This window comes from Lycorma delicatula, chromosome 7 (assembly GCF_047948215.1).
Source record: "Lycorma delicatula isolate Av1 chromosome 7, ASM4794821v1, whole genome shotgun sequence".
Classification (NCBI taxonomy): Eukaryota; Metazoa; Arthropoda; class Insecta; order Hemiptera; family Fulgoridae; genus Lycorma; species Lycorma delicatula.
The window spans coordinates 89,069,864-89,095,523 of record NC_134461.1 but is presented as its reverse complement, the minus strand read 5'-3'; the positions used below and the strand labels follow the sequence as shown (position 1 = coordinate 89,095,523).

The window sequence follows — 25,660 nt, the reverse complement described above, 5'->3', positions numbered from 1 at the left end:
CTGTCACAAAACTACAAAAATATCACGGATATGACAACTGTACATCCAGTGAGGGTCTGGCCTGACATACACGGCACTCTCGGAGAGGAAGGACGTTGATTATCGTAAATCTTAGCATTTCTTCCAGTAAATATGATATTAATCTGTATTTATGTTTACGAGGAAATTTATCTGTTGAGTTGTAAATTCTTAAAACGTTGAATTTGATTTAATATAGCAATATGTAGATTAATCTGTGGATAAAACGCAACTTTATAAAAATAATTATATAAATAAACGAAATTAACTTTTTAATTTTAATTCTTAAACTAAATAAGCTTAATTTAATAATATATTAGATTATATTATTTACCTGAGCGGTTCCAGACATGAATCTTGGTTTTCTCGTCGGAAATCTCTTTTTAGAACCGGCTAATATACGTGCTATTCGGTTAGTTTTAGTTAATAAAGATGCGTATATCATGGCGAACGATAAACCAGGCAATACACGTGATAAAGAGCACGATAATTCAGATGGTCGTGCTAATATGGGGAATGTAGCTGAATGAGATAACGTCATACCGGCTAATATAAGGTAACTTAATTCTCTTGTTGATGATTTAACGACCGGTGTATCGTTATAACGTATAAATACGGCCGCCGTTAAACCAGTCATTATAAAACCCACACACGATGATACAATCGATACAACTGCTTCTGTGTCGGTCCATTTAACAAATTCAACTGGTATACGTAAACATTCTGGAAAAAATATACATATATAATTAAATATAATATTAAAATACTAAATTGAATAATATTAACAGTTATCAATTAACGTTACTGAATAACATTAATTATAACATCAGTAGTTATAATTAATATGAAAGTAATTAAACAATATTTATAAAAATAATATTTTTTATAAGTTGCTTTTTTATATTGTTTTACAACAGGTAGATACTCGGTTACAGCGAAGTATAAAAGAGCTTCATTTAATCTCATGAGAGACTGAAGTAGAGTTTAAGCTTAAGAAAGGTGGAGAAATAAGCTCTTGCTGAGTACAGAATATTTAAACCTCATAAATTTTATAAAATACCTCTATTCATCCTAAAAAAAAAAAAAATGAAAGATTTATTCCTCTGAATTGTACAAGTTTCAATTTACTTTTAAATTTATTATAAATTTTCAAACAACAAAAAAAATCTATATGGACCAAAAAATTAAAAAATAACTTTAAAAAGATTTTGATAAATTATTGGATTGTAAGTTTTTTCTGATTATAATCCAATACGTAAAGTTTTTCCTTAATATCAAACCAAAACAAATTCAATTTTAGAAAAAATAAATTTTTCATTTCATTGTGTTCACAATGAATTGAAAATTAGCTTGAGGAACACCATTTGGTTGAATTGAAAAAGGGCATATTCATTTTACAGTCGTACTTCTGCTTCTAGTTTCCCGTGTTGAATGAAAGCAGTGGATATAATAAACTATTTCTCTTAGAAATGATACATTAATTTGTTGCTTTACACTATCCGAGTCTTTTTTGAAGTTGTGGTTCAAATAAAGCAGTGGCACTAATGTGATAGTTGTAATTAATTAGAAATATTTTGTTTGCGAGTGAAATTAATTGGTTAAAGATGTTGCTTATAGAGGAAAATATCACCTGATGTCGGAAGGATTGTTTTGTAATATGAAAAATAATGATCGGTTCAGTAAAATAAACTAAGCGAAACTTCACCACTTATTTTCCCTAATACGTCTGGTAATACGGAACGGCATGGATTAAGTCCAACGCAAGAATTACCGCATGAATATAAGAAATAAACAAGACCCAAATGAAAGTAATGAAATTTAGTAGAAATAATGTAGATGGACCACTGAATATAAAATTAGGAACAGAAAAGATTACAGAGGTAAGAATTTTGTTATTTGGGAAGTAGGATTACTAAAGATGGACGAAACAGGAGAGATATAAAATGCCGAATAACAAAGGCGAAACGAGCCTTCATTCAGAAATATAATTTTTTTACATCAAAAATGAATGTAATCATCAGGAAAACGTTTTTGAAAGTATATGTTTGGAGCGTAGCTTTATATGGAAGTGAAACTTCGACGATCGGAGTACCTGAGAAGAAAAGATTAGAAGAAGCTTTTGAAATGTGGTCTATAGGAGAATGTTAAAAATCAGATGGGTGGATAAAGTACAAATGAAGAGGTGTTGCGGCTAATTGATGAAGAAAGGAGCATTTTTAAAAATATAGTTAAAAGAAGAGACAGACTTATAGGTCACATATTAAGGCATCCTGGAGTAGTCGCTTAATGTTGGAGGTACAGGTAGAAGGGAAAAATTGTGCAGGCAGGCAACGTTTGGGATATGTAAAACAAATTGTTAGGAATGAAGGATGTAGGGGGTACACCTAAATGAAAGGACTGGCACTAGATAGGAAATCTTGGAGAGCTGTATCAAACCAGTCAAATGATTGAAGACAAGAAAAAAAACTGTTTCTTGTTATTTTTATGAACAAATCGATGTGCTATTTTTATGAGTGATTTATATCTCATAACATAACTTACTACTAAGTAAAGAGACCATCCTGACCCCGTAAGGAAAGACACCCGCCTTTTGATGATACTGATCGCCACACCACCCACCGGGCTTTACCGTAAGTTGTTTTTTAGACCCTCTAAACTTGATAAAACAACACAGTATCAGTTTGGCTTCTGTCTGAATGTCACCGATACAAATGGCTCGGCAGACATTTCCATCAGTGTATTTACGTTACCTACTATCGCCTTCGTACTGCCTCTTCCAACTACGACCATCTAACATAACTTGTAACCCTCAAATATCAAATTAACCGGTTCGCTGACGCGCGATCCTAGCGCCTTCCTCTAACATCTAAGGTTTCACACAAAAACTCTTGTTATATTTTTTATTACTTCCGGAACCATCGTTAGACATTGCTTCATAAGATGAGATGAATGATTTTTAGCGTGTGTGAAAATGCCGTGCCTGACCGGGATTCGAACCCGGGACCTCCGGATGAAAGGCCGAGACGCTACCACTCGCGCCACGAAGGCCGGATTCCGTTATATATAACTTCAGTTAGACGATGTATTCAGATCAAACACTAAAAATACTACCATCATATCAACAATACAAAGTGTTGATCGCAACAACGACAATTATGTCCCACAATTCAATTTACTCAAAGTCCTCTTGATTTATTTAAAAATCAAGAAACAAATTCACAATTTTAATAAGCCTTTAATAAAAACATAACCTATCTCTTTCTACTATGATCCGCTTTCGGGAGAGAGAACAACAATACCTACACTCTCTCACACCGCAGCTCCAACAAAAGGTTCTCCATAACAGCTAATATCTAATCCAATCGGGGCTGGATTCCAATATGCGTATCTTGGCGACGGAGAAACCCAGGTGGGCCCCTAACCGTCCGCGTTGCTACTATATTTATACATTTATAACAGCATCACACCTCTTCAGCCATCATCCACAGGGCTAAGAATCTAAGAAAGCCAGCAACTATGTTCCATTCCCTTTCGGTTTTTCAATTAAGTTGCGGATCATAACCACAATTAATCCTCGCAAAATCTCTAGCTACTTCGGTATCTTCAGATAAATTTCTTGCTTTGCATGGGTCATAACTTGTTTTCTGACAATGGTATACATTATTATCAAGTAAATCTAAATGTAATTTAACAAAAGCGTTATCTAGATCTACAGTAACTTGATTCAGTAAGTATCAGTAAAATTGGATGTGCTGTTATAATGTGGTGTGAGTGCAAAAAGAGCAGAGACAAATTGACTAAGAACTGACAAACATTTATTTTTAGATGATCGGATTTCAAAGACTTAGGTTTCCTCAGGTGCTCATTTGAACTATAATTAATGGTTTTAGAACAAATCAAGAAAAATAATAGTAAAGAACAATTTTAAAATGGTTTTTTAAAAATGTATGTGCATTTCTGTTATTAAAATCATCATCAGTCATCATAAAAGAACTAATAAAAAGTAATATAAATTCAAAAATAAAACAAAAAAATACGCAAGTATCAAAATTTATGAAACAATAAAATTAGTATATCATATAAATAAGTAGATTACTAAAATGTGTAATATATGATTGATAATTTAATTAAGGATAATTTATTTATCCTGTCGAATTTCTAAAAATCATTTGAAATCTATAATCCTAAACAATACCTTTAAGCTAGTTGCAGCTTAAATAGACACAAGCAACAAGTATAAATATATAACACAAGACCTCAGAAACCACAACGATCACGATACACGTCTATCACCATCAAGCGGAGATAGATGCAAGTAGATGTCATATTAGGAAAAATCATAATACAACGACATATTAATAACTTTGTTATTCCTTTATCAAACGATAACAAGAGATGGAAATAAATATCAAATAGTCGAAGAAATATTTTTAAAAAATTACTCAAAATTTACTTGTTGGAATGGGTGCATTTTTTAAACATTTTATAGCATAAGTTTTAATTTGGGCGACGAACAAATCATCTTGCAAGTTTAATAAAAAATAAAGTAAATTCTATGGAGCTTTAAAAGGTGGTCATGCAATACTGTAAAAAAAAAAGTTTATGCATAACGCGATCAATCTTTCAATGAAAAATTTATTGATGTTAAAATGTTATACTCATATTACAGCTGTTAATTAAAAAAAAAAAAAAAAATGATTTTACCTTTATAAGCATACTGAAAAACAGTTACACTTTAATTATTTATAAAATATCAAAATCAGTAACTAAAACTTGAAAAGAGTAAAAAAAGTAAAAAAAAACTATTTATTAATTTTAATTACAAAGGAACAGATTATACAACTTCAAAGAGGACGTTCTAGATTTATAGAAATGACTTAAGAAAGAGATTTAAATGAATAAGTTGAATTAAAAAAAAAAAAAATTGAAGATTTCTGTAGTTGTATTTTATTACCATTTGTAGTAAAATAAATTCCTCATATCTGTAATTATAAACTTCTACAAAACTATTATAACAACTGAAGATGTGTACACTCACTTTTTAATTTTAGGTCATGACAGATAAAAGTATTATCATTCTAGAATTAACTGATAAATTTTTTTGTTGATAATTTTATATCATTGATTACTACCGCTTCAAAGTACACATATACTTGAACAGAAGTATTTTGTATTTATGGTTTCAATTAACCACACATTTCAGGAATGCTCGACCTGACTGTACAATACTATACTTCATTTATCAAGACTATACTTATACAAGACTATACTTTCATACATATCATCCTCATTCATCCTTTAAAGTAATACCTTACGGTGGTTTTGATATGAAGGCTAAACAGAAAAGAAAGAGAGAATTTTGTATATATACATAAATAATATATTTTAAAAATAAGTATAATTAATCATTTTTTACGATGGCATTTTCAAGTGAACGTCTCCCCCTTCTGGTTTACGAACGGGTCTCTTTATTTAACAATTTACTAGTTTTTCGTCAATAGTTTTTTCTATGATAATCACCGTAAATAAACAAGGTCTGCTGATCTAATGTAATAAAGCATTGGATTTTGACGTTCACCGATATTAAATGGGAAACCCATTAATATAAATGCGTTTTTCATTGTTATAACCTCCGCGGGCGTGAGAGTGTGTGTGTGTGTAGATCGTGTGCATGTATAGTGCATATAATGTTCATTCTGTTAAGTAAACTTGATAAATAAAAAAATAAGACTATATTATAATTATTTTTCAAAAGCATAATTCAATATTCCTACGTTCCAGAGATTAGTACAGTATTGGTAAATGATATTTACGTATAATGCGTACAATGAAAATAAAAAATAGTGTTTCTTCAATGTATATTTATTTATCCGTAATTACACTAAATTAGATGTGCAGTTATTATGGTATATTATTTTTTTTTTTTGTATAACGTTTAGAACTTTTTATTATTTCGAATTTTCAGATTCTTTTTTTTCGTATGATTGTTTTCATTGTTAATTGTATTATTATTATTAATACTTAGGTACTTGAAATTTGCATTATATAGTGAACTTGCACAGTAACTATGCAAGTCACCTTCACTACCAATGTCTAGATGTATGAAAAATTTATCCGTCATTTCGTCGATTAGGGGTTTCATATTCTTAATGCTGTTTCAGTTTTTTTTACATCCAATCATCCTTCTTCATTTCATTCATTTTTTCCACAGCTAATTTTTTTAAATCTGACGTGTTATCATCATTAAAAATGATGTGTTATTACTACCAACATAATTTTTCAGAGCCAACCACACCAACTAGATCGGATTTTAATTGGGGTAGTAAGGTGGAAGTCGCAGAATCTGATGCCCGTGTTTTTTGAATGGTTCATCAAAATGGTACTTTATTTTTGAATTTCTATGTGATTTAATTACGGTATATAATTGTGGTTTTAACGTTGCTTTATTAAACGGTATGTTGTTTTTCTAATCGATTAATTATGCCATTTTTCCTATCATTTGAATTCGGAGGCTTCTCTAGAAGTGAACTGGTATGACGCATTATCGATAACAACCACTTACGGAGGGGGGGAGGAGACCAGGAATTAATTTTTCAGATGCCCACTTCATGAAATTGTTGTTGACGCTGTCGGGATGGTCACCGTTTTTTGAATTTTTTTCCAAGTTAACATTGCATTTCTCCTCCAGCGCGGATCACGATTACCCGATCACCTTTATAAATAGGCACTTTTACTCCTGCCCACTGTCATCCAACCACGATTTTGTCGTCAAATGGAATGTTAAAACATGAATATTAAATAGGATGTTATATGATTCGTCCAAATAAACAATCGAAGAATTTTATTTTCTGAAATCGGTAATTTTTCTTAAATATTCTATCCTCTTCCACCGGATGTCTTCTTTCTCAATCAAAAGTTTCCTATTATTATCATTTTAACACCATTTAAACCCTAACTCTATCATGATAACTGCTAGTATTATTCTACAACCTTTAAATTTATTACTCCTTTGAAGCTCTTCACGTAATTTATTTAATGTAGGTAGCTCATGAGGTTTTGCATGAAAATCGTTAACTGTTCGTCTTACAAAGCCTTGATCAAAATTGTCTAATCCATTAACTGGTTTTAAATGTTCCTTATAATTTCTGGGTGTGCTGAATGACCGCTACTGCAATGTAAATTTAAAAGATCCTACTTTTCTTTTTGGAGTTTTTGAACTTACGGTCTTGAAATCCCACAAGCTGCAGCTGCAACGGTTTTTTCTTCACATTTAAGAATTAAAGGTTTATCATCTTCTAATTTTCCTAACTTTTTAGCTTCTTCCTTCATAAAATCGTATACACCATACACTATTTCACGATCTTGACTGCGGAACTTTTTATTCTCTTCATAAACAACACGTACAATAAATATTATCTTAAATTTGATCAGGGCTTCTACGCTTTTTGTATTGTGTAACAGCATAAAATATTATAAGGACGCTAAATAATTAAAAAAAAGAAAAGTTTGTATATGAACCTTTCCTATGCCTCGAATAAAAGTAATAAAAAAATAAGTTTGAAACAATTTATTCCAGAAAAACTTATTACTTTATAAAACCTATAAAAAACAATTATATACAGCGTATATCTAGAAAATAACCCGATTTAAAATTTGTAAAAAAACTATTTCAAAAGGAACCTCCGATCACCTCTGAGTGAAACAATAACTTGTTTTTAGAAATTACGTCCTCGGGATAAGCTATATAAAAAAATTTAATAACTTAAAATACTCTAAAAAATTTACTATATTTTATTTTTTTGACAAAGAGATCGCTCCTCAGAAGGGAGAAGAAAAACTTTTTTTACCGAGTCGATTAGAAAACATCTTAGAAAAAGATATTATTAAAAAAAAAACCGAGCAAGAAACTTTTCTATTAACACACTATTCTTCGACGTTCTTTCTACGAGCCAACTTTTATGCATTTACTCTTTAATAAACTTTTTAATATAGCTTTTTTGCTATCAAGAAAATATAAGTAAATAGATATTTATTTTATTTAAGTGTTTTAGTCAAGAGTTGTTAATTGCACGCAATTTAACAGGACGATGGTAAACTTTTCCTGTAACAATTTTACAGAAATTAAAATTAAAAAAACTACCAGACAACTATTTTACGGTAGAGATAAAGATGATCCCTGGCTCCAAATCCTATTTTCGAAATAAGTTGTTTTAAAATATACAGGAGTAAATCTTTGTTCCTATAACATTTTTGCAGAATGTAACATAAGCTAGAAAATAACAAAACTATCTTAAGTAAGAGGAGAGCAGTCTAAATGTATATTTTAAGTTATTATTTAGTAATGATATATATATATATATATATATATGTGTATCATTAATAAATATATATATACATGGGAAAGCTCCCAATTCGCTCAGTCACCACTAATTGTCCAGTTGCTTACAGCAAAAAAAAATTTGAAGTTTCCTTTAAACTACCCAGAAGTGTATTATTATGTTTACCCTTCATTTATTCGTAAATACATGTATATTTATTTATAAAGTAGTAGTACCGGAAAAATGCTTTGCTGTTGCTAGATTTGAGTATATATATATTAAATGAACACAATTGAAAGTATGATAAAACATTAACAAAATGAACATTACAGAAATTCACAAAATTTAACCTTTCTCTTTTTCCCTTTTACCTCTTCGCCCTTTTACCCTTTCTCCTTTTTCATCTTTCTCCCTTTCCTTTCCCCCTTCCCCTTTTCACCATTTCCTTTTCCCGTTTTCCTTTTTCCCATTTTCGTTTTTACCATATCCCCTACCCCTATTTTTTCTTTCCCAAATTTCCGCCATTCCTTCTCCCATTTTTCTTTCCCATATTCCTCTTTCCCGATTTATTTTTTTCCTTTCCCATTTCCATTTCCTTTTACAGTTTTTCCTTTTCCCCGTTTCCCCTATTTCCATTTCCCCTTCTTCCCTTTTACCTTTTTCAAATTTTCCCTTTTCCGATTTTCATTTTCTCCCTTTTCCCCGCGGGTAAATAGCTCCAGTAGTTTTTTAGTCTATGGCGAACACACATATCGGAAATATTGAAATGAAATCGTAAAATATTTACTATAGCGTGTGTTGCTTTTACGTCCAACAGAAAGCGCTGTTTAAAAAAAAGCATGTTAGCAGTTATATAAAAACATGCGCGTATTCGAATGCCACGTTGTGTCAAAATTTCAAAGCAATCGAAGAACTTTCGGAGATTTAAGATTTTGAACAAACGACATTTACATTTTTATTTATATCGATAAAAGGTTTATAACATTTTTATTTGGTTTAAATCTTTATTTATAGTAAATAAAAGGTTTCGTATTTCCACTTTACATTTCTAAAGTGCTACAAACATTAATAAAAAGTAAAGTACTAACTTTAGTACAAAAGTTTAGTAAGGTAAAGGGCAAAAACTAAGTAATTAATGTTTTAAACAAATATTAATATCAGATTCCATATTCTTTTTACAGAACGAATTTCAAATATCAATTAGATCTTTAGGAAGGATATGTTCTGAGATTGAAAAGCAAAGTCATACAAAATGAGTTCAACAAGTTTAAACTTTTCTGTCTCGTAAAAACGCGCACTTTAGCTAGACACAATACTACTATATACTAAACATAATTTCCAGTACATCTATTCGCTGGCTGTAATCATAAAAGTATGTAAGTAATGAAAAGTATATATATATTTTTTTTTTTTCTAAGTACAAATAATTTTAAGATTTTGATAAAAATTGCATGAAAGAAAATATTTTTAAAATAGTCATTTTTAAATTAAAAAAAGAAGAAAACAATGCGTTTTGAAGTTAAATTAAGTATAAACTGAACGTTTACAGTGGTTTATAACTTAACTTTTTATTACGCATATTATAAACAGAAATAAATACGTTCACGATTTATTCTTAATCCAAGCATTGCAGCTTTATTATTATTATTATTATTACATCTATAATATAACACCATAAGTTACAAGTTTTAACTAAAGTCTTAAAAATGAAATGTATATTAAAAAAAAAAAAAAAAAAAAAAAAAAAAAACAGTAATTGTTAAATTTAAAATATTTTTATAATATTTATCACTAATTCAAATTCGTTATTTTCAAAATCAATATTTATTATTACGAAAGAAGTTTAATTTAACATAAGCAACTCTTAGAGCATACTTTACTTTTATTTTTTCAACTTAATATATTATGTTACCTCTTAGTATTTTTGTATTTATAAAGCTAAATTTAATCTTTATAAATAATAAAAGGAATGTCTGTTGTCATTGGCTTAAATTTTATCGGCCTTCTATTCTGATAAGATAGTTACTGAAATAATCTTGAGGGCGGTAAAAGTTAGGTGTAATCTCAGAGATAATGTATCTTTACCTTCGTTATCTAAAACCTTTTCTATTTCACTTTCGATTATATCATTAGTTTCTGATGCAGTTTGCAAATCATTTTGTGCATCGTTACTACTTGTGTTACTCTTTTTATCTAATAATTTAGTGAACCACAAAACATGTTTTTCTTTCATCAAAGGGAATAAACTTTTTATATCTATTTCTTTGGCGCCGTTAATAAATTTTTTTTAAACATGGCAGATGCAATAAGAAATTTTAATCAAAAGAAACACTTTTTTATAGAAATTGAATAGAAAATAGATACCAAGATAAGTTGATGAAGTCAAGACATTGCCAACACTATAGTAACTCAGTCTAAGATTACATAGAAAATATATGGCCTTTGCAAGGGGTTTTGGAAGTATAAATGGATTTATTGCCTCTCCCCATTGCTTGAACAACTTAAAACAATCAACAACAGTAAGAAACTTTGAGATTTTCAGTTTTTTTTTTTGGTTTTTATATATATATATATATATACACGAGTAAAATTTTGCGGTCATTTTGAACATTGCTATGTCCACGAACTGAAAAGATTTGAGTAATTTTTAAGCTAAAATAACCAGCCAAAAATGCTCAAAAGCGAACTATTGTAATTTTATTATTTTGTTCACCAACATCAGACAAAAACCCTATTTCAGAAAAGTGACCATTTTTTCCCCCTACAAAGTGAATCAAGCACGAAGCCACTGTACCTGGCATATTTTTTATGCTGTTTCTGGATAGCAGTACATAATAGGACACCCGTCATTGTGGCAATGTACGCTTTGAAAATATTTAGCCATAATAAACGCTTCCAAAACTGCGAGTTGACACTTACCTTAGGTAATGGCAAGTTTTGGCGGTAGTCAAATTCTACAACTAGAACTTTAATACCGGAATATTCTAACCGGTTCCTTGCGATTAGAAATTATTTCTTTCTTCAAAGATTTATGAACAGTTACCTTTTTCTAAAACAGAGTTATGGTTTTTTAAAGGAAATGTTTCCAGGATTTTTTTGAAACTGCTTCTCTGTTGATAAAAAATATTGCATACATTTGTTTAAGGTTTTTTAAATGTGAAAACTGTCTGATTACGAAAATTCTTAAAGTATGACAGATACTTTTAGAGAAAAGAGATTCTTAATCTCTTTTTAGTTTTCTTGATGTAGTACTCTCTTAAACACATCAAATAAAACCTTTATATTAAGAGATGGGCTTTCGAAATACAACCTTTTAAATTTTCCGGTACTGAGTGGAACTCTTACATGTGGGAGATACTCATCAATCGTGGACAATTTACGAGACTCAATTTCATTTGGCCTTTTGGCATGCATTCATCTTTATCATCAAAATTAATGATCACTACTTTACATTTTTCTTGGACAGTGTGAAGTCTTTTTTCTAATATTTGGAAGATACGTAAAATAAATTTACGATAAACTAGAATTCTTCTCCACAACATGGAAAGTGAGAATTTCCACAAATAATTAATTTTTTTGCTGGAGTCTAGTTTTTCAGATTACTTTTCCTTCTGAATTACACAACTGTTAAAAATAAATCTTGTTTACTGTAATCTGCTAATTCATAAAAATTATTAAATTATGTTACTTGATCATTAAAACTTGCACGCTTGCGGCAATTTTTAGCGCAGCAATTATCTATATTCATGATTGATCTCTTGCTAACAGTTTTATCTATCCGGCTGGTTTAACTTAACCCTTTTCTTATAAGTACCGCGCTAACCAATTGTGCCACTGGGGAATTCGCAACTTAATCCTGTCTGCTCTCTGACCCACCGGGTTGATCTAATAGTGAACGCATCTTCGCAAATCAGCAGACTTCGAAGTCGAGAGTTCTAACGTTCAAATCCTAGTAAAGGCAGTTAGTTACTTTTATAAGGATTTGAATACTACATCGTGGATATCGGTATTCTTTGATGGTTGGGTTTCAATTAATCAAACATCTCAGAAATGGTCGACCTTAGACTTTACAAGTCTACACTTCACTTACACTCACAGATATCATCCTCATTCATCCTCTGAACTAATACCTTACGGTGATTCCCGGAGGCTAAACAGGAAAAAAAACCCTGTCTGCCCTGACGGAAATAAGGGTTAAATTTATTTCTTTAATAATTTTCCATTACTCTTAATTGATAGAGCTCTTTTTATCTGGCTTTTCTACAAGATCATTGCTTTCACTTAATAAATAATCACAAAACATTTCTAACCAGACAACACACAAAAGAAAGTTATGAATGACAGTCCCATTTCAAATATTAAAAAAAAAAACAAAAAAAAAACTGCAGTACCAATATAGTACTTCTAAATTTATCGCATCAAAATAATGAAGGTAATTTATACAAAAGCGTTTTGATTTACTGTTATCAGATATCCTACTCCAATTCTTTGATAAAGTGGACAGTTACATAATTGCATTGTGGTGGACACAACATTGCATCCAATTTTTTTGTGGTGTCTGTATCAGTATTTAATATTAGTTTATAATTAATTTTGTTTCTCGTCGCTCGAGTATTTATGTGGTGTAAGTGATAACGTGTCGGATCCGTAACTATACACACATCGGTTCGAATCCCCATTTATATTCATATATACTTTTTTAAATTTAAATATATTGATTTACTAATAATTATTAACCTTTGTAAAAATTTTTGAATTAAAACGAAAAGTACGTAAAATTTTATTTCACTAATAACATCTGATTTTTTTTTCTATCAGAGATTAATAATTGTTAATAAATTAATATATTTACATTAAAAAAAGTTTAAAAAAAAGGAAATGAAATCGGATTTGAACCGATGTGCCCTTGTAAGACCCCTTGTAAGATACCCTTGTAAGATACAAACCCTTGTAAGATACAAATAATTAAAACTTAAATGGCTATAACTCTGGAACCAATGAAAATAAGTACCACTTATGATATATCCTTGAAAAGCTCTCAATTGTTGGCTTATTACTGCAGTTAAGAAAAAGCCCAAAATCCAAATGTTTTGGATGTTGGTCTTTTTTGGTCACTTTTGATCCAGTCGATTGCAATCAAAAGGGACGGTGCACAACTAGATGTTACAACAGTCCTAAATCCAAAATTTCAACATTCTACAGCTTATCGTTTTTGAGTTAATCGAGATACATACATACATACATACGTACCTTTTCTTTCTTTTTCCTGTTTAGCCTCCGGTAACTACCGTTTAGATAATACTTCAGAGGATGAATGAGGATGATATGTATGAGTGTGAATGAAGTGTAGTCTTGTACATTCTCAGTTCGACCATACCTGAGATGTGTGGTTAATTGAAACCTAACCACCAAAGAACACCGGTATCCACTATCTAGTATTAAAATCCGTGTAAAAATAGCTGGCTTAACTAGGACTTGAACGCTGTAACTCTCGACTTCCAAATCAGCTGATTTAGGAAGACGCGTTCACCACTAAACCAACCCGGTAGCTTATACATACGTATCTACGTACGTGCAGACGTCACGCCGAAACTAGTCAAAATAGATTCAGGGTTGGTAAAAATGGATATTTCCGTTGAAATATGAAATTCGAAATTTTTCGCTTTTATACTTCCTTTACTTCGTACAAGGAAGTGAAATTAGTAATATAAACAGTTTTACGAAAAAAGGTGTCAGTACCCACCATGCCTTTCTTGCATCCATCTCTCAAATATGGTTTACTCAAGCGTAGAAGAGGTATGTTTAACAGGATCTTTTTTAATTTCGCTCTTAAGATTTATAAAACGTTACCACACTCTATTAATAAAATTTAAGACAATGTGTGAATTTAAACATTGTTCAAAAGAATGGTTAACTTAAATTTTTTGATGTTGAAATCGTTTTTCGGACTCAAAGTGTGAAAAAATCTTTTTTTTTCTTTTAAAGTAGAATAATGTAATACTTTTTTTTTCATAATAATATATGTGAATCTAAATACAAATCAAGTTGTTATTAGTAATATAAAGTGCCGACCTCTGTGGCACGAATGGTAGCGTCTCGGCTTTCATCTGGAAGTTCGGGGTTCGAATCCCGGTCAGGCATGGCATTTTCACACGCTAAAAAATTGCCACTTCATCTCATCCTCTGAAACAATACTTAGGGGTGGTCTCGAAGGCTACAAAAAAAAAGTGAATAACCAATGACTATATTTTCACGTTGTGGAGCATTATTAATTTGAGCCTTTTCTGCTTATTATAGTAGTAGTAGCGTCAGTTTCCAATTTTTTCCCCTTTGAGATATCTAATTCTATAAATGTTAAGTAATAAATATTTTGTGTTAATTATTAAAATTTTTGTGTATACACGTATAAATCTTTGTACATTATAAATCTTGTTCTCATTATCTTTGTTCTTTATTATAAATTAATTTTATAAGTAATTTTTTTTTTTTTTTTTTTTTTAGATACTAATTGTAAGGTATAATTTTTATTTCGGTAATTTTACGAAACAATTAAATTACTGATAAAGAAAACTGTAGATAGTAAATTCATTTTCATAGATTTTTATGAAAAGTAAAAATATCTGATGGTAACTTTCTTCTGTACAGTTTACGGAGACTGGTTAAACTTATAGAATTAGTTAATACCAAATAAATACTTCTTTAATTGATTTTAAATATATTAACACACAATAATACTTCTTATTTATTTCCTCTCTTAAAAAGTTAAAAATTTAAATTAAAAATAGGGAATAAATTAATCAATAGAAACGCTGAGAATAAATGTGCAAACCTTATCTACTCGTATACACATTTTTAAAAACATTTAGTAGTTTTACATGTATGTTCGAGTACTATTACTGAATTATATGTTGGAAATGAATCGCATAATATAATGTAACACAAAATTGTAGTATTTCATTGTGAAATAAACAAAGTTAATGCTTTTAAATCGGAAAAGTTTTCCTTCTCTCTTAAATAAACCACAATAACTCATTCTAACATCCAATAACATCCAATAATTGTTTAAAATGCACCTCTTTCTCTCTTTGAATATATATATATATATATATATATATGTTTCTCTATATCTACAGAATACAAATCAATATTAGAAACGTTTCTCGGTTTTGAAACAGTTTGAATTCCATTGCCCCTTTAGGGTTTCTCTGTTCAAAACTGATGTCAGTGATATTGCATTTCTTACGTCATCACAAATACTGAACACAAAGTAAAAGAGTAGTGAAGAGGGAAGTTAGCGATGGTCTCTGTAAAATTCTCTTTGAAATATTTACTGTCAGTACTATATACACACATTGCCATGAATGAATTTTGTATATCTCATATCTTATGTATAAATAAAGAAAAAATATATTTACAAACTATAAATTTAAACTAAGTAAATATTATAAAATATACTTTAGGAATAAATTTTACTACGTTTCAATTATTCATTGATTAAAGGCACCTGGTACCTTGTATCTCGGTAATGTTATTTTTCTAACTTTAAGACTCATTATCTCAGAACACAATATGAATTCAGCAGGGAAATTTTGCACAGTTGTTTTTAGTTTTTTTCTTTTTTATCTACGGAGTTTTTTCATACTTTTACTACAAAAATTTTTTCGCTTACAAATTTTATTCAATTTTTCTATTTTTTTGAAGCTAATTTTTTTGCACAAAAAGTTATGTATATTAGATAATATAAATCATCGGGGCTTAAAAAAACTCAGTAGTTGTGTCTTGCATACACAAACGCTCAGTAAAAATTTAATTTTCCTACTTTAAGCGGTTCATGAGAAAATGGATCTTTTATTTAAAAAACATGCAATTTTTGATAAACGATAAAATCATTTACTACAGGTCAATGTATCCGAGTACCGTATTCTGGATTGTCTGGGTTTTCTTCCTCATCATCCTTATATTCTGGTCAAGTACGTTTTCTGTTTTTCTTAGAAACATGTTAATAAACTATTTTTGATTCCTTACCAGCACGTTTTATTCGATGATAGCCCATGATGTTCCTTGGACAAACCCCATGTGAAGTGTTTTCATCTGTCGAAATTTTATGAAAATAAATAGCCCATATTACACGCTTCATGTCTTTTGTACTGTTGTGTTTTTTTTGGTTATAGCAACACAATAGTAGCCCTGAATTTCATTGATAAGTTTATCTGTCAGTTGACCCTTTTCTGAAATTTTTTTACTATTTTCAAATAAACATTCTTCAGGGATCCGCGAAGATTTCACAATAATGATCCTATCCGCTTTTGAATATGATCAAAATTTCAAATTTAATCAAAACTGACAAAATTTCCCTACATAAACACTAAATTTTCCTTTCATAATAACTAAACAGTATCAACAAAAAACAAATAATCTTTAAAAAAAATTTCAAATTTCGGTTTTTTCAGTGAGTAGTAATTAAAAAAACGAGTAAATTTATTGCTCCCTTATATATATATATTTAAGGAAACAATAAATATTTTCTGTATATATATATATATATAAGCTTTTTTGGTTAAAAGATTTCAGAAGAGGGTTGCGTATTTTTTTTAGCAAAACCTTTTTAGTAGTTATTCATTCAGGTTGCACTTTAGAAAGTATTAAAACATACAAATACATAAAAATAGTTTTTCAGACAAATAGCTTTCACCAACATTTTTGCTATTTTTTTTTTTTTTTTTTTTTTTTTTTTTTTATTTAACTTATCATTTCTTAGCTAAATATTTTTAGCTAATCTCTTTTTTTTGTTTGATTTTATCCTGACAAGGGTGCATTTTACAAAACACAAGTAAATAATATAAAACTTATAAATAAACTCCTAGCCAGGAGGCGCAGCCTACAGGACCACCGCTGAGTTTGTTATCCTCATGGTTTTGAAAATAATACTGAAAAAATATCAAACGAGATCATTTGAAAGGCGCTGTTATAGGTTCTTATATTATTTAGAAAATCTTTGGACTTCGGATGTCGTCTCCATTCAACAGTGATTCAAGTACTTTCGACGGATCATGAATTGGAAATAAATGTACCTTTCCTAATGCACAACATATCCCTTTTGGTACCTCTTTCCATTTCTGAACATGATAAAACGAATACAATTCTGTCGTGGCGCCCATATGTTTATGATCTGCGTACTTAATCTGTGCAATATAGCTAAAGCCGCTTCTATCTTTATGCGACCATTGTAGATCTACACCGACATCAGTATGAAATCGTGAGGATTTTAACTGCAATTCGATTTGCAAATTTATTGCAGCTCGAGTCTGGACGTAGCTGGGTCAACAGTTAACCGAGAATCACGCACTTCATCTGTTTCAAAGGATCGATATATTCTCATCTCAGTTTTTTAGCGGACTGAATAATAATAAAGGTTACTTCTGTTTCTTAAAGGTATATTATTTTAACTTTTGACAATTCAATATCGACAATCACAGCAAATAAAAATTGGCTAAATGTGTTAATTTAAGCTTACCATAACTAATAATAATTAAATAAAAATCGTATAATAAATTATTTAAAAATATATAAATCTGATCTCGGAGATCTTTTTCTTTTACTATGGTAACGGAAATATAATGAAGTAAAAGGATAATTCTTTTCTTTAATGAATACCTTTACATCCATTAAGAATATCATGATAATTCTAACGGGAGATAATGGCCTAGCCTCTACGGTATAAATTTGCAAAGTTTTATTGAAATCTGTCCAGTAGTTTTTACGTGATGCGCGCACAGGGACGACTAAAGTTATAATTTTATTAAACGTCTAGTCGGCCCGTCTAGCCAGAACCTGGACCCTTGGGATCCACGTCGGCCCAGGCAAACCCCGAAGCCAACTCAGGAGCTTCTCGGGACCTCCTGGAGCAATGGAGCCTACCCCAAGGCCACAGTGTTCGCTTCGCTCGCCATTCCCGGCTACCCAGAAGGCTCGGTCCCCTGGACCTCCAACTGTTTCTTATCTTCTTGGTTGTGAAAATAATACTGATAAATTCTAATTAAAGTATTCAGTCTTTATAGAAACCTGAAAAAGAAACTAAATTATGGAAGACAGAATAATAGTAGCTACGGTAACTAAAGTACACACACCTTTGACGACCAAAAATGTATAACTTATTTCTTTCTTACTGTGGCGGGGATATAATAATGAAGTAAAACGACTAATTTTTTTTTCTAAATGAGAATCTTTAATTCACAACTTCACCCTCATGCGAGGGGGAAGAAATAATGAATATTTTTAATATCTTAACCTTCATGGGAGATAACACGAATGTCTCCTGCAAATTTGAAAGCAATCGGTCGGTTTACCGAGAATACTATAATGTGAACGTGGAACACCTATTATTAAATAAAGATAAAAGCAGAAACATTTAATGATATACCTTCCTGTAGAAGGAAACATCAGGTACATTTTAAAATAATTGAATAATTATGCAATCGTATCTTGGTTTCAAACTACGTAAAATGTAATTTTTTTCCAGATTTCTTTAAAAGTTTAATTTTTAAGTACAAAAAGAATCTAAGCTAAAAGGTTATTAAACTCAATTGTAATACAAGAACACACTCAAAGACCTTTTGAAAAAAATTATAATATTACTTAAAATCTTTAAGTGGATGGCCATTTCTATTACTAAACAATCATCATCATTAAATACTAAGGAATTACGAGTAATATATTACCAAAAATAAATAAATTAAAAAATAATTACACAAAAAATTAACACCGAAAAAGTAGTATTTCTACAGTTCGTATATAAAAAAATGTTAATTAAGAAGTATTACTTCAGTCATCATTTTTCGTTTAAATTATGTTTACTTATTACCTAATTATTTTTATTTCTTCAATTTTATTTTATCTACTAATTCCTGGTAGATACTGAAGAAAAGATTTTACTATCAAAATATTCATTCACCAAGTTTTAGATTGTAAGAAATTTAATTTTATAAATGGGTTTTAAACAATTTTTTTACAATCTAATCCGTAGATAAATCATTGTTGTATGAATAATACTTCTCAACTAGATGTTCACACTATTTTTAAGTAAAATAATAAAATTTAAGTATCAAATATAGTTTTAAACATTCGGGATATTAGAGTAATAATATTATTATAATTAAATTTATAACAACAGAAGACATAAAGAAAGAAAGATGATGTAATAAATAACAATGGAATTTTATTTTATGGAACAAAGTGTATTTAATGCAGTATATGTTAGTAATAAAAATATATGACTTTTAATCAACATTCACAGCTGTTATGAACCATTATATACACTGTTATCATCTACAACATTTAAATATTTAATTTAACCGGGGAAAACCCTTTTAGTAGAGACAGGAATCTAGCACATGCGCCACCTTCCCTTTTTAAAATGACTACTCTTGTCATGTACACTTTCACAATAAATTCTTGATACACAAAAATTTTAAGTTTACTTATGGTATTACATTCAGAATAGTACGAGTTTATCACAAAACAAACACGTTCGAAGGTATAAAAAAGATATTTCTATTGTTAAATTCCAATGTTTTAAAAAGTTGTATCCAAAATTATTTCTTTGGTGTGAGTATTTTTTTTTTTAAATGATGTCCGATATAGTCTTTCATCTGACGACATATAACTCTGAGGATGAAAATCATACATTATATACATCTTATAAAGAAGTTTAATTTTCTAAGAATTTGGCACCGTTGGTATTAATACAATTATATAAATAAAGTTCCACTTACAAACAATTTTAAAAGTATTTCCTTCGGAGTTACTATTCCATTATCAGGGATTTCTGATAAAATGTTAATTTATAATTCATATTTCATTTGTATAATTATATCTAAATTAAAATTGTGACGTTCATGAGTCGGTCATCAAGAAATAAAAAATAATTTATACGTCAATAAGACTAACATTATATCCATAAGATGTTTTAGGTTTGTATCGTATTTAGAATCTTATATTGCTATGTTAAATTAATATGTAGAATCTTGTATTTATATAATCCCCTTAAAATTCAAATATGAAAAGAAAAACACTCATTTAAATGTTGTATAACAGTTATTTTATACATGCTTTTTAATATCACATAAATCAGATCAGAATTGGGTAAGTATGCTATGTGATGGTTTAATAAAATGTACTGTTTAGCATTTGCCTAGAAGTATCAAGGAAAATTGTAGGAAAAGATTCATCAGAGCAGTAGTATATAAAAAAACATAATAAAAAAAAAGTTGATATAGTGCATATTTTGTAATTAACAAATATAATAAACAGTTATGCAAATATATGAAGATTCGTGGGAAAAAAAAATTATGAAAAATCTTCTTTTTTTTATAACATTTACAAATTTTAACGACAAATTATAAAAGTACTGGCAATATGTGTTTCCGGAAAGTTTAGTTACTGCTAATTATAGATCATTTTTCTTTGTGGAGTTGTATATGAAAATATAATTTAGACGTACGAGTATGTCATGTGGTATTCAAGAAATTCCGCTTAATATATATTAGAGTAATATTATTGTGTGTTACAATTTGACAAAGGATATTGAACGATTACACAGTTAAATTTCTTACAAATACAATTTATTTATGTTTGGTATCCTACTACTTAAAATAATCAGTAAATTATATTGTCTTAATCCAGTGATTCCCAAACTGTGCGCCGCGGCGCCCTGGGGAGCCGCGACCTCTTCGCAGGGGCTCTGCGAAATATTCTAAAAGCTTCATAATTAATTAAACCAAGGCATTTATAATTATTAATTTAATGTTAATAAACTAAAAAAAATAATGAAGATAAACGAGTTTTATTTATTTTTATCTTTTACGAGTAGTCATATTTTTACTTAGGGTAGGATGCCATGGAAAAAATTTAATTGCAAAAAGGCGCCGCGACCCGGAAAAGTTTAAGAACCACGTCTTAATCGATAATTCTGATCTTACTATGAAACATATAATAAATAATAAAAATTTACGAAAATTAAGAAGTGGTTATTGCAGAGAGATTACAATTGTAAAATCAATAATAAAGTTTACACTTGGGTTATTTACTTTATATTTACAAAAGAAATTAATTTATACTTCTGTCACAAAATAACGATGGTTCGTCCCCTGTTCACAATGAACTCGCCGAATATTTTGTAATTAATCGCAGAATAGAATACTGTTGCACTTATATCGCGAAACGGAATCCCGTAACGCTTCTTCGTCGTTCGCTCGACTACTATCACCCACTGTCCCACTCGCTGGCTCTCGGTAGTATTTATACTTTCGAGTTAGGGATTTTCCTGTCGTAGCAACAACCAATTCATCCTCTTGTTTATTCGAGGGTAATAATTTCAAAAATATTATTGCCCGAAACTTCTATACTACTCTAGACATTTTTTGGGCATTATTCCTCTTTGTGGTTGTTTCTTGATTTTTATTTTTAAATTTATTTGTCGGTTTAAGTCAATCCAGGAAAACAACCTGGAACTGAACTTCCTAGATCCACCATCCACGATATTCTAAGGAAGGAAAAATTTCAACCGCTCAAGCTCCAATTCCTGTTACACTTATCAGGAGATGATCCTGATCGTAGGATAGAAAAGTGTGGGTCGCGTTCGAACAGGATTGAGAAGAATGCGGACTTCTTATCCTTGTACTATTTTCCTATGAGACTAATTTTTACGTGAAAGGTGAAGTCAACAGACAAAATCTGCGTTACTGGTCACTGGATAATAATCCTTATCGGGGTGATCCTTCCATGTAGCATGGTGGTAATGTAGTGATGTAGTGTGGCATCTGGAATGATCCTATATACTAGACCGTACTTTTTTTTTAGGAAGGACGTCGAAAAGTACTTCAAAAAAAAAATGAGATGGAAGATGCTCACTTTGGATATCATTGGAGAGTTCTGTGCAAGATGGAGCTTTACCATACTACACAAACGCTGTACGACACTAGCTAGATGAAACCTTTTCTGAAGATTGGATTTATCGCAGAGAACCTGTTGAATGGGCTTCGGTGTCGCCAGATTTGAATTTAATGGACTTTTCATTCTCGGATATCTAAGTTACAGGTGTACAGTGTAAAGATTCGCAACGCGGCACTCCTACGTACGAGGAATGAGAAGGAATGTCGTGCCATAGAGAATCATTATGGCCGTAGTATGTCAAAGTTCCTGAAATTCGGCAGACAATCATGTCTGGAATTTAACGGAGAATATAATGTACATATACTGCGATTTCGCCTACGGTGAGGGACTTATCGGACATCCTGATATCAAATGTATCTAGAATGTTTTCTGTTGTAAAACAATATAATCGATAAAAATTAATAAAAATCTAAAAGAAAAAGAATATTGTAGCAACATACTAATAGTACTTACCAGTTTTATTTTCATTTGGCCAAAAACCCATTTCGCATTCTGTACATGTCTCTTCATCCGTTAATATTTCATTATCTTTACAAGCCATACACATCCAACAACATTTCTTTTCTTGGCCTCCCTCTTGCATTTTCTGTTGAAAAAATATTTAAATTAATAATTATATCAGTGAGTGCAGACTTACGTAACACAGTAATATCACAACTTCTAACTACTTTAACATTAATTTTATTAAGCATGGTCTGTTGATAACAAAATATAAATATTTATATAATTATATCTTCCACTTACCAACATTCATTAATAGAAATTATGTTCTTTCAAGGAGTTTAGTCAAATTAAACGTCATGTCAGTAAGATACTTAGATAACAATTGTGGCCTTTTTACTCACATGACGTATAATTTGAGTTTAGTTTAACTCCTTGACGATCGATTGTTATACTTATTTTAAAAATTTATTTCGTTAAAATTATTGATATGTGAAGTAAAGATTTATAAAGTGTATTATTGTTGTTCCTGAGGATGAAGTAGTAATCTCCTAAAGCGCTTGAACATAGTTTCTATTAATGAATGTTAGTAAGTGGAAAATATAATTATACAAAAGTTTACTTAACATTTTAAAAATGATTAAAGTTTATATCATTTTAACCGAATTAAAAAATTTGTCTAAATTAACTTACAAAAAACTTTAGAAATATTTATCAAAATATATATTAAATGAAAAAAAGTAGATAGATAAATAAAATAAATGAAAGAGAAATTTAATAAATAAATTAATAATAAAATTATTTCCGTACGACAAGATGATGGATCTACGTATGTAATATGTTATATAAAATGAATGTAATCCCAGATCACTAAATTTAATTTTCGCTGTACTAAATGTCTTCCTTTTTTTGTTATGAAGTAAAATATCATCTGCTAGAGTGCAAATAAAACTCCACACTGTGAAGTACAACATAAAAATTGCCCAATTTTCTAACGCCAATAACCTTTTCATCAATAATCAGATTTTGTTTTGGGTTTTAAAGATTTTATTTTACCCTACATTTTAAAAAATAATTTTTTTTTTTTTAAATTGATGAATTTATAGTAAATTTATTAAATATCCATAAAAATATTTCAATTGCTCAATGATTATCAGGGGTCTTACATACAGTAATAGAAGGGCATTTTTTGAGATATGTTTATTAATTATACTTATAAGCCAATAAGAAAAAAACAATAATTATTATTTAATTAAACGCAAAACAGTTATTTATTTAATACGGATGTAAAATAGAACTTGTAGTGTAATTTAATATAATTAATTATCACCAAGTTAATCAATCGCAAACAAGGATTATATATGTGTAACGTTAGACCAAGTGACCAATATAGCTTATCCAATAATTTATCGCTGTAATTACGTTGGATGCTGTATAATGAGAGACTTGCTACGTCAGAATCTTGGACTGAAGTAAAATTTAAAACGGGGGTCTTATTGTTAGGTAGCCTCAGGTTGATGGTTAAGACTGTTATTTTAATTTTTTTGAAAAATTTTCATTTAAATATATATATATTTTAAATAAATCAACAGTTTTTATTTTGTTTAACACATTTTTTTTAAATCTATTTGATGGTAATAGATTTTAGAAAAATATCTAAAATATAATTAATATTCTATATATCAACCCCAAAAAAATTATTCATTCTTCATAATCTTAATCATTCAAATCAGTCAATTTAATTAATTGATTCAAGAAAATCAATGAATAAAAGTAAAAAATCAATTAAAAATATGATTTTACATATTCAGCGTAGTATCAATTTTGTTTCGTTAAATAACTACTGTTTCTGAGTGTACGGGTATGATATTTATTTTAGTATATCATCTTTGAAATCAGTTTTATTCTTTCTGACAACAATTTTCGACTGATAAAACGTTGACATGACACAACCCATAAGCACATGCGTAAACGAGTAAAGAAAAAAAAGAAGATGTACTACAAAGTACAAAATAAGCAGTCATTTTTGCCTCTCTTTAGGATTATTTATAAATCTGTATTGTAATTTTAGGTATATATTATAAAAGTAATGAATGTATTTTAAAGCTGATATGATAAATTTGCTTTAGTAAAAGAAAAAAAAAGAAAACAAGTATTTTTCTTCATACTTCTAAGAAAAATTTAAATAATGAAATACCGGATGATTTAAAAAGGACTTCACAACTTTAAAAGGATATAAAAATTGATTAATATAACTTACAGATTCGGTTGAGGTCTCATTTCATAGAAAAACATATCAAATTTGACACTTAACATAACATTCACTTTGTAATCTGATACGTATTCCACCTGAAGTCGATTTCACTCCAGACTATAGCCAGAACGTCGGGCGATACTCCTGTAGCTGCGGCTATAATTTAGTCTTAGCCTCAACTAGATCAACAAGCTTTAATGAAACCCTAAAAGAAAAAATCTAGCGCGGTTAAATCTGGGGAGCGAGGTGGCTACACAACTGGACCTTCACGACCATTCCACCCGACCCTGGAAATCGAGTATCAAGATGATCTTGGACTTCTAGGTGGTAATGAGGTACAGCCTGTCTTGCTGGTAGTAATGGCATCCACCTTGGTTATCAACCCTAACTGAGGAATTAAAAAATTTTGAAGTACGTCCAGATAACCGATACCATTTACGGTTTCCTCCTGGAAGAAGATCGGGCCGTACAGTCTTTTTTTGCTCAGGGCAAAAAAAAACATAGACCTTTGGGCTATCACTAATGTGTTGCAAAGTTTCATAAGGGTTTTCGTTACCCATATTCAGCAGTTATCAGTGTTCACTTTGCCAATAATGTAAAACATTGACTCATCAGTAAAAATTACATTGTCTAAATAATGCATTATTGTCTGTAATTCTATCCGTCATTTTCGTACAGC

General features: G+C 29.8%; 1 protein-coding gene across 1 annotated transcript in view; it reads right to left on the bottom strand.

Annotated features, from left to right (window-relative positions):
* LOC142328065 (metabotropic glutamate receptor 1-like) overlaps positions 1–25,660 on the bottom strand; it is a 589,241-nt gene that overhangs the window by 240,373 nt on the left and 323,208 nt on the right. Inside the window, exons 9-10 of the mRNA XM_075371535.1 lie at positions 22,740–22,872; positions 353–741 (exon numbers count right to left, since the gene is read on the bottom strand). Of these exons, the coding sequence (XP_075227650.1) occupies positions 353–741; positions 22,740–22,872 (522 nt within the window). The remainder of the gene's footprint in view (positions 1–352; positions 742–22,739; positions 22,873–25,660) is intronic.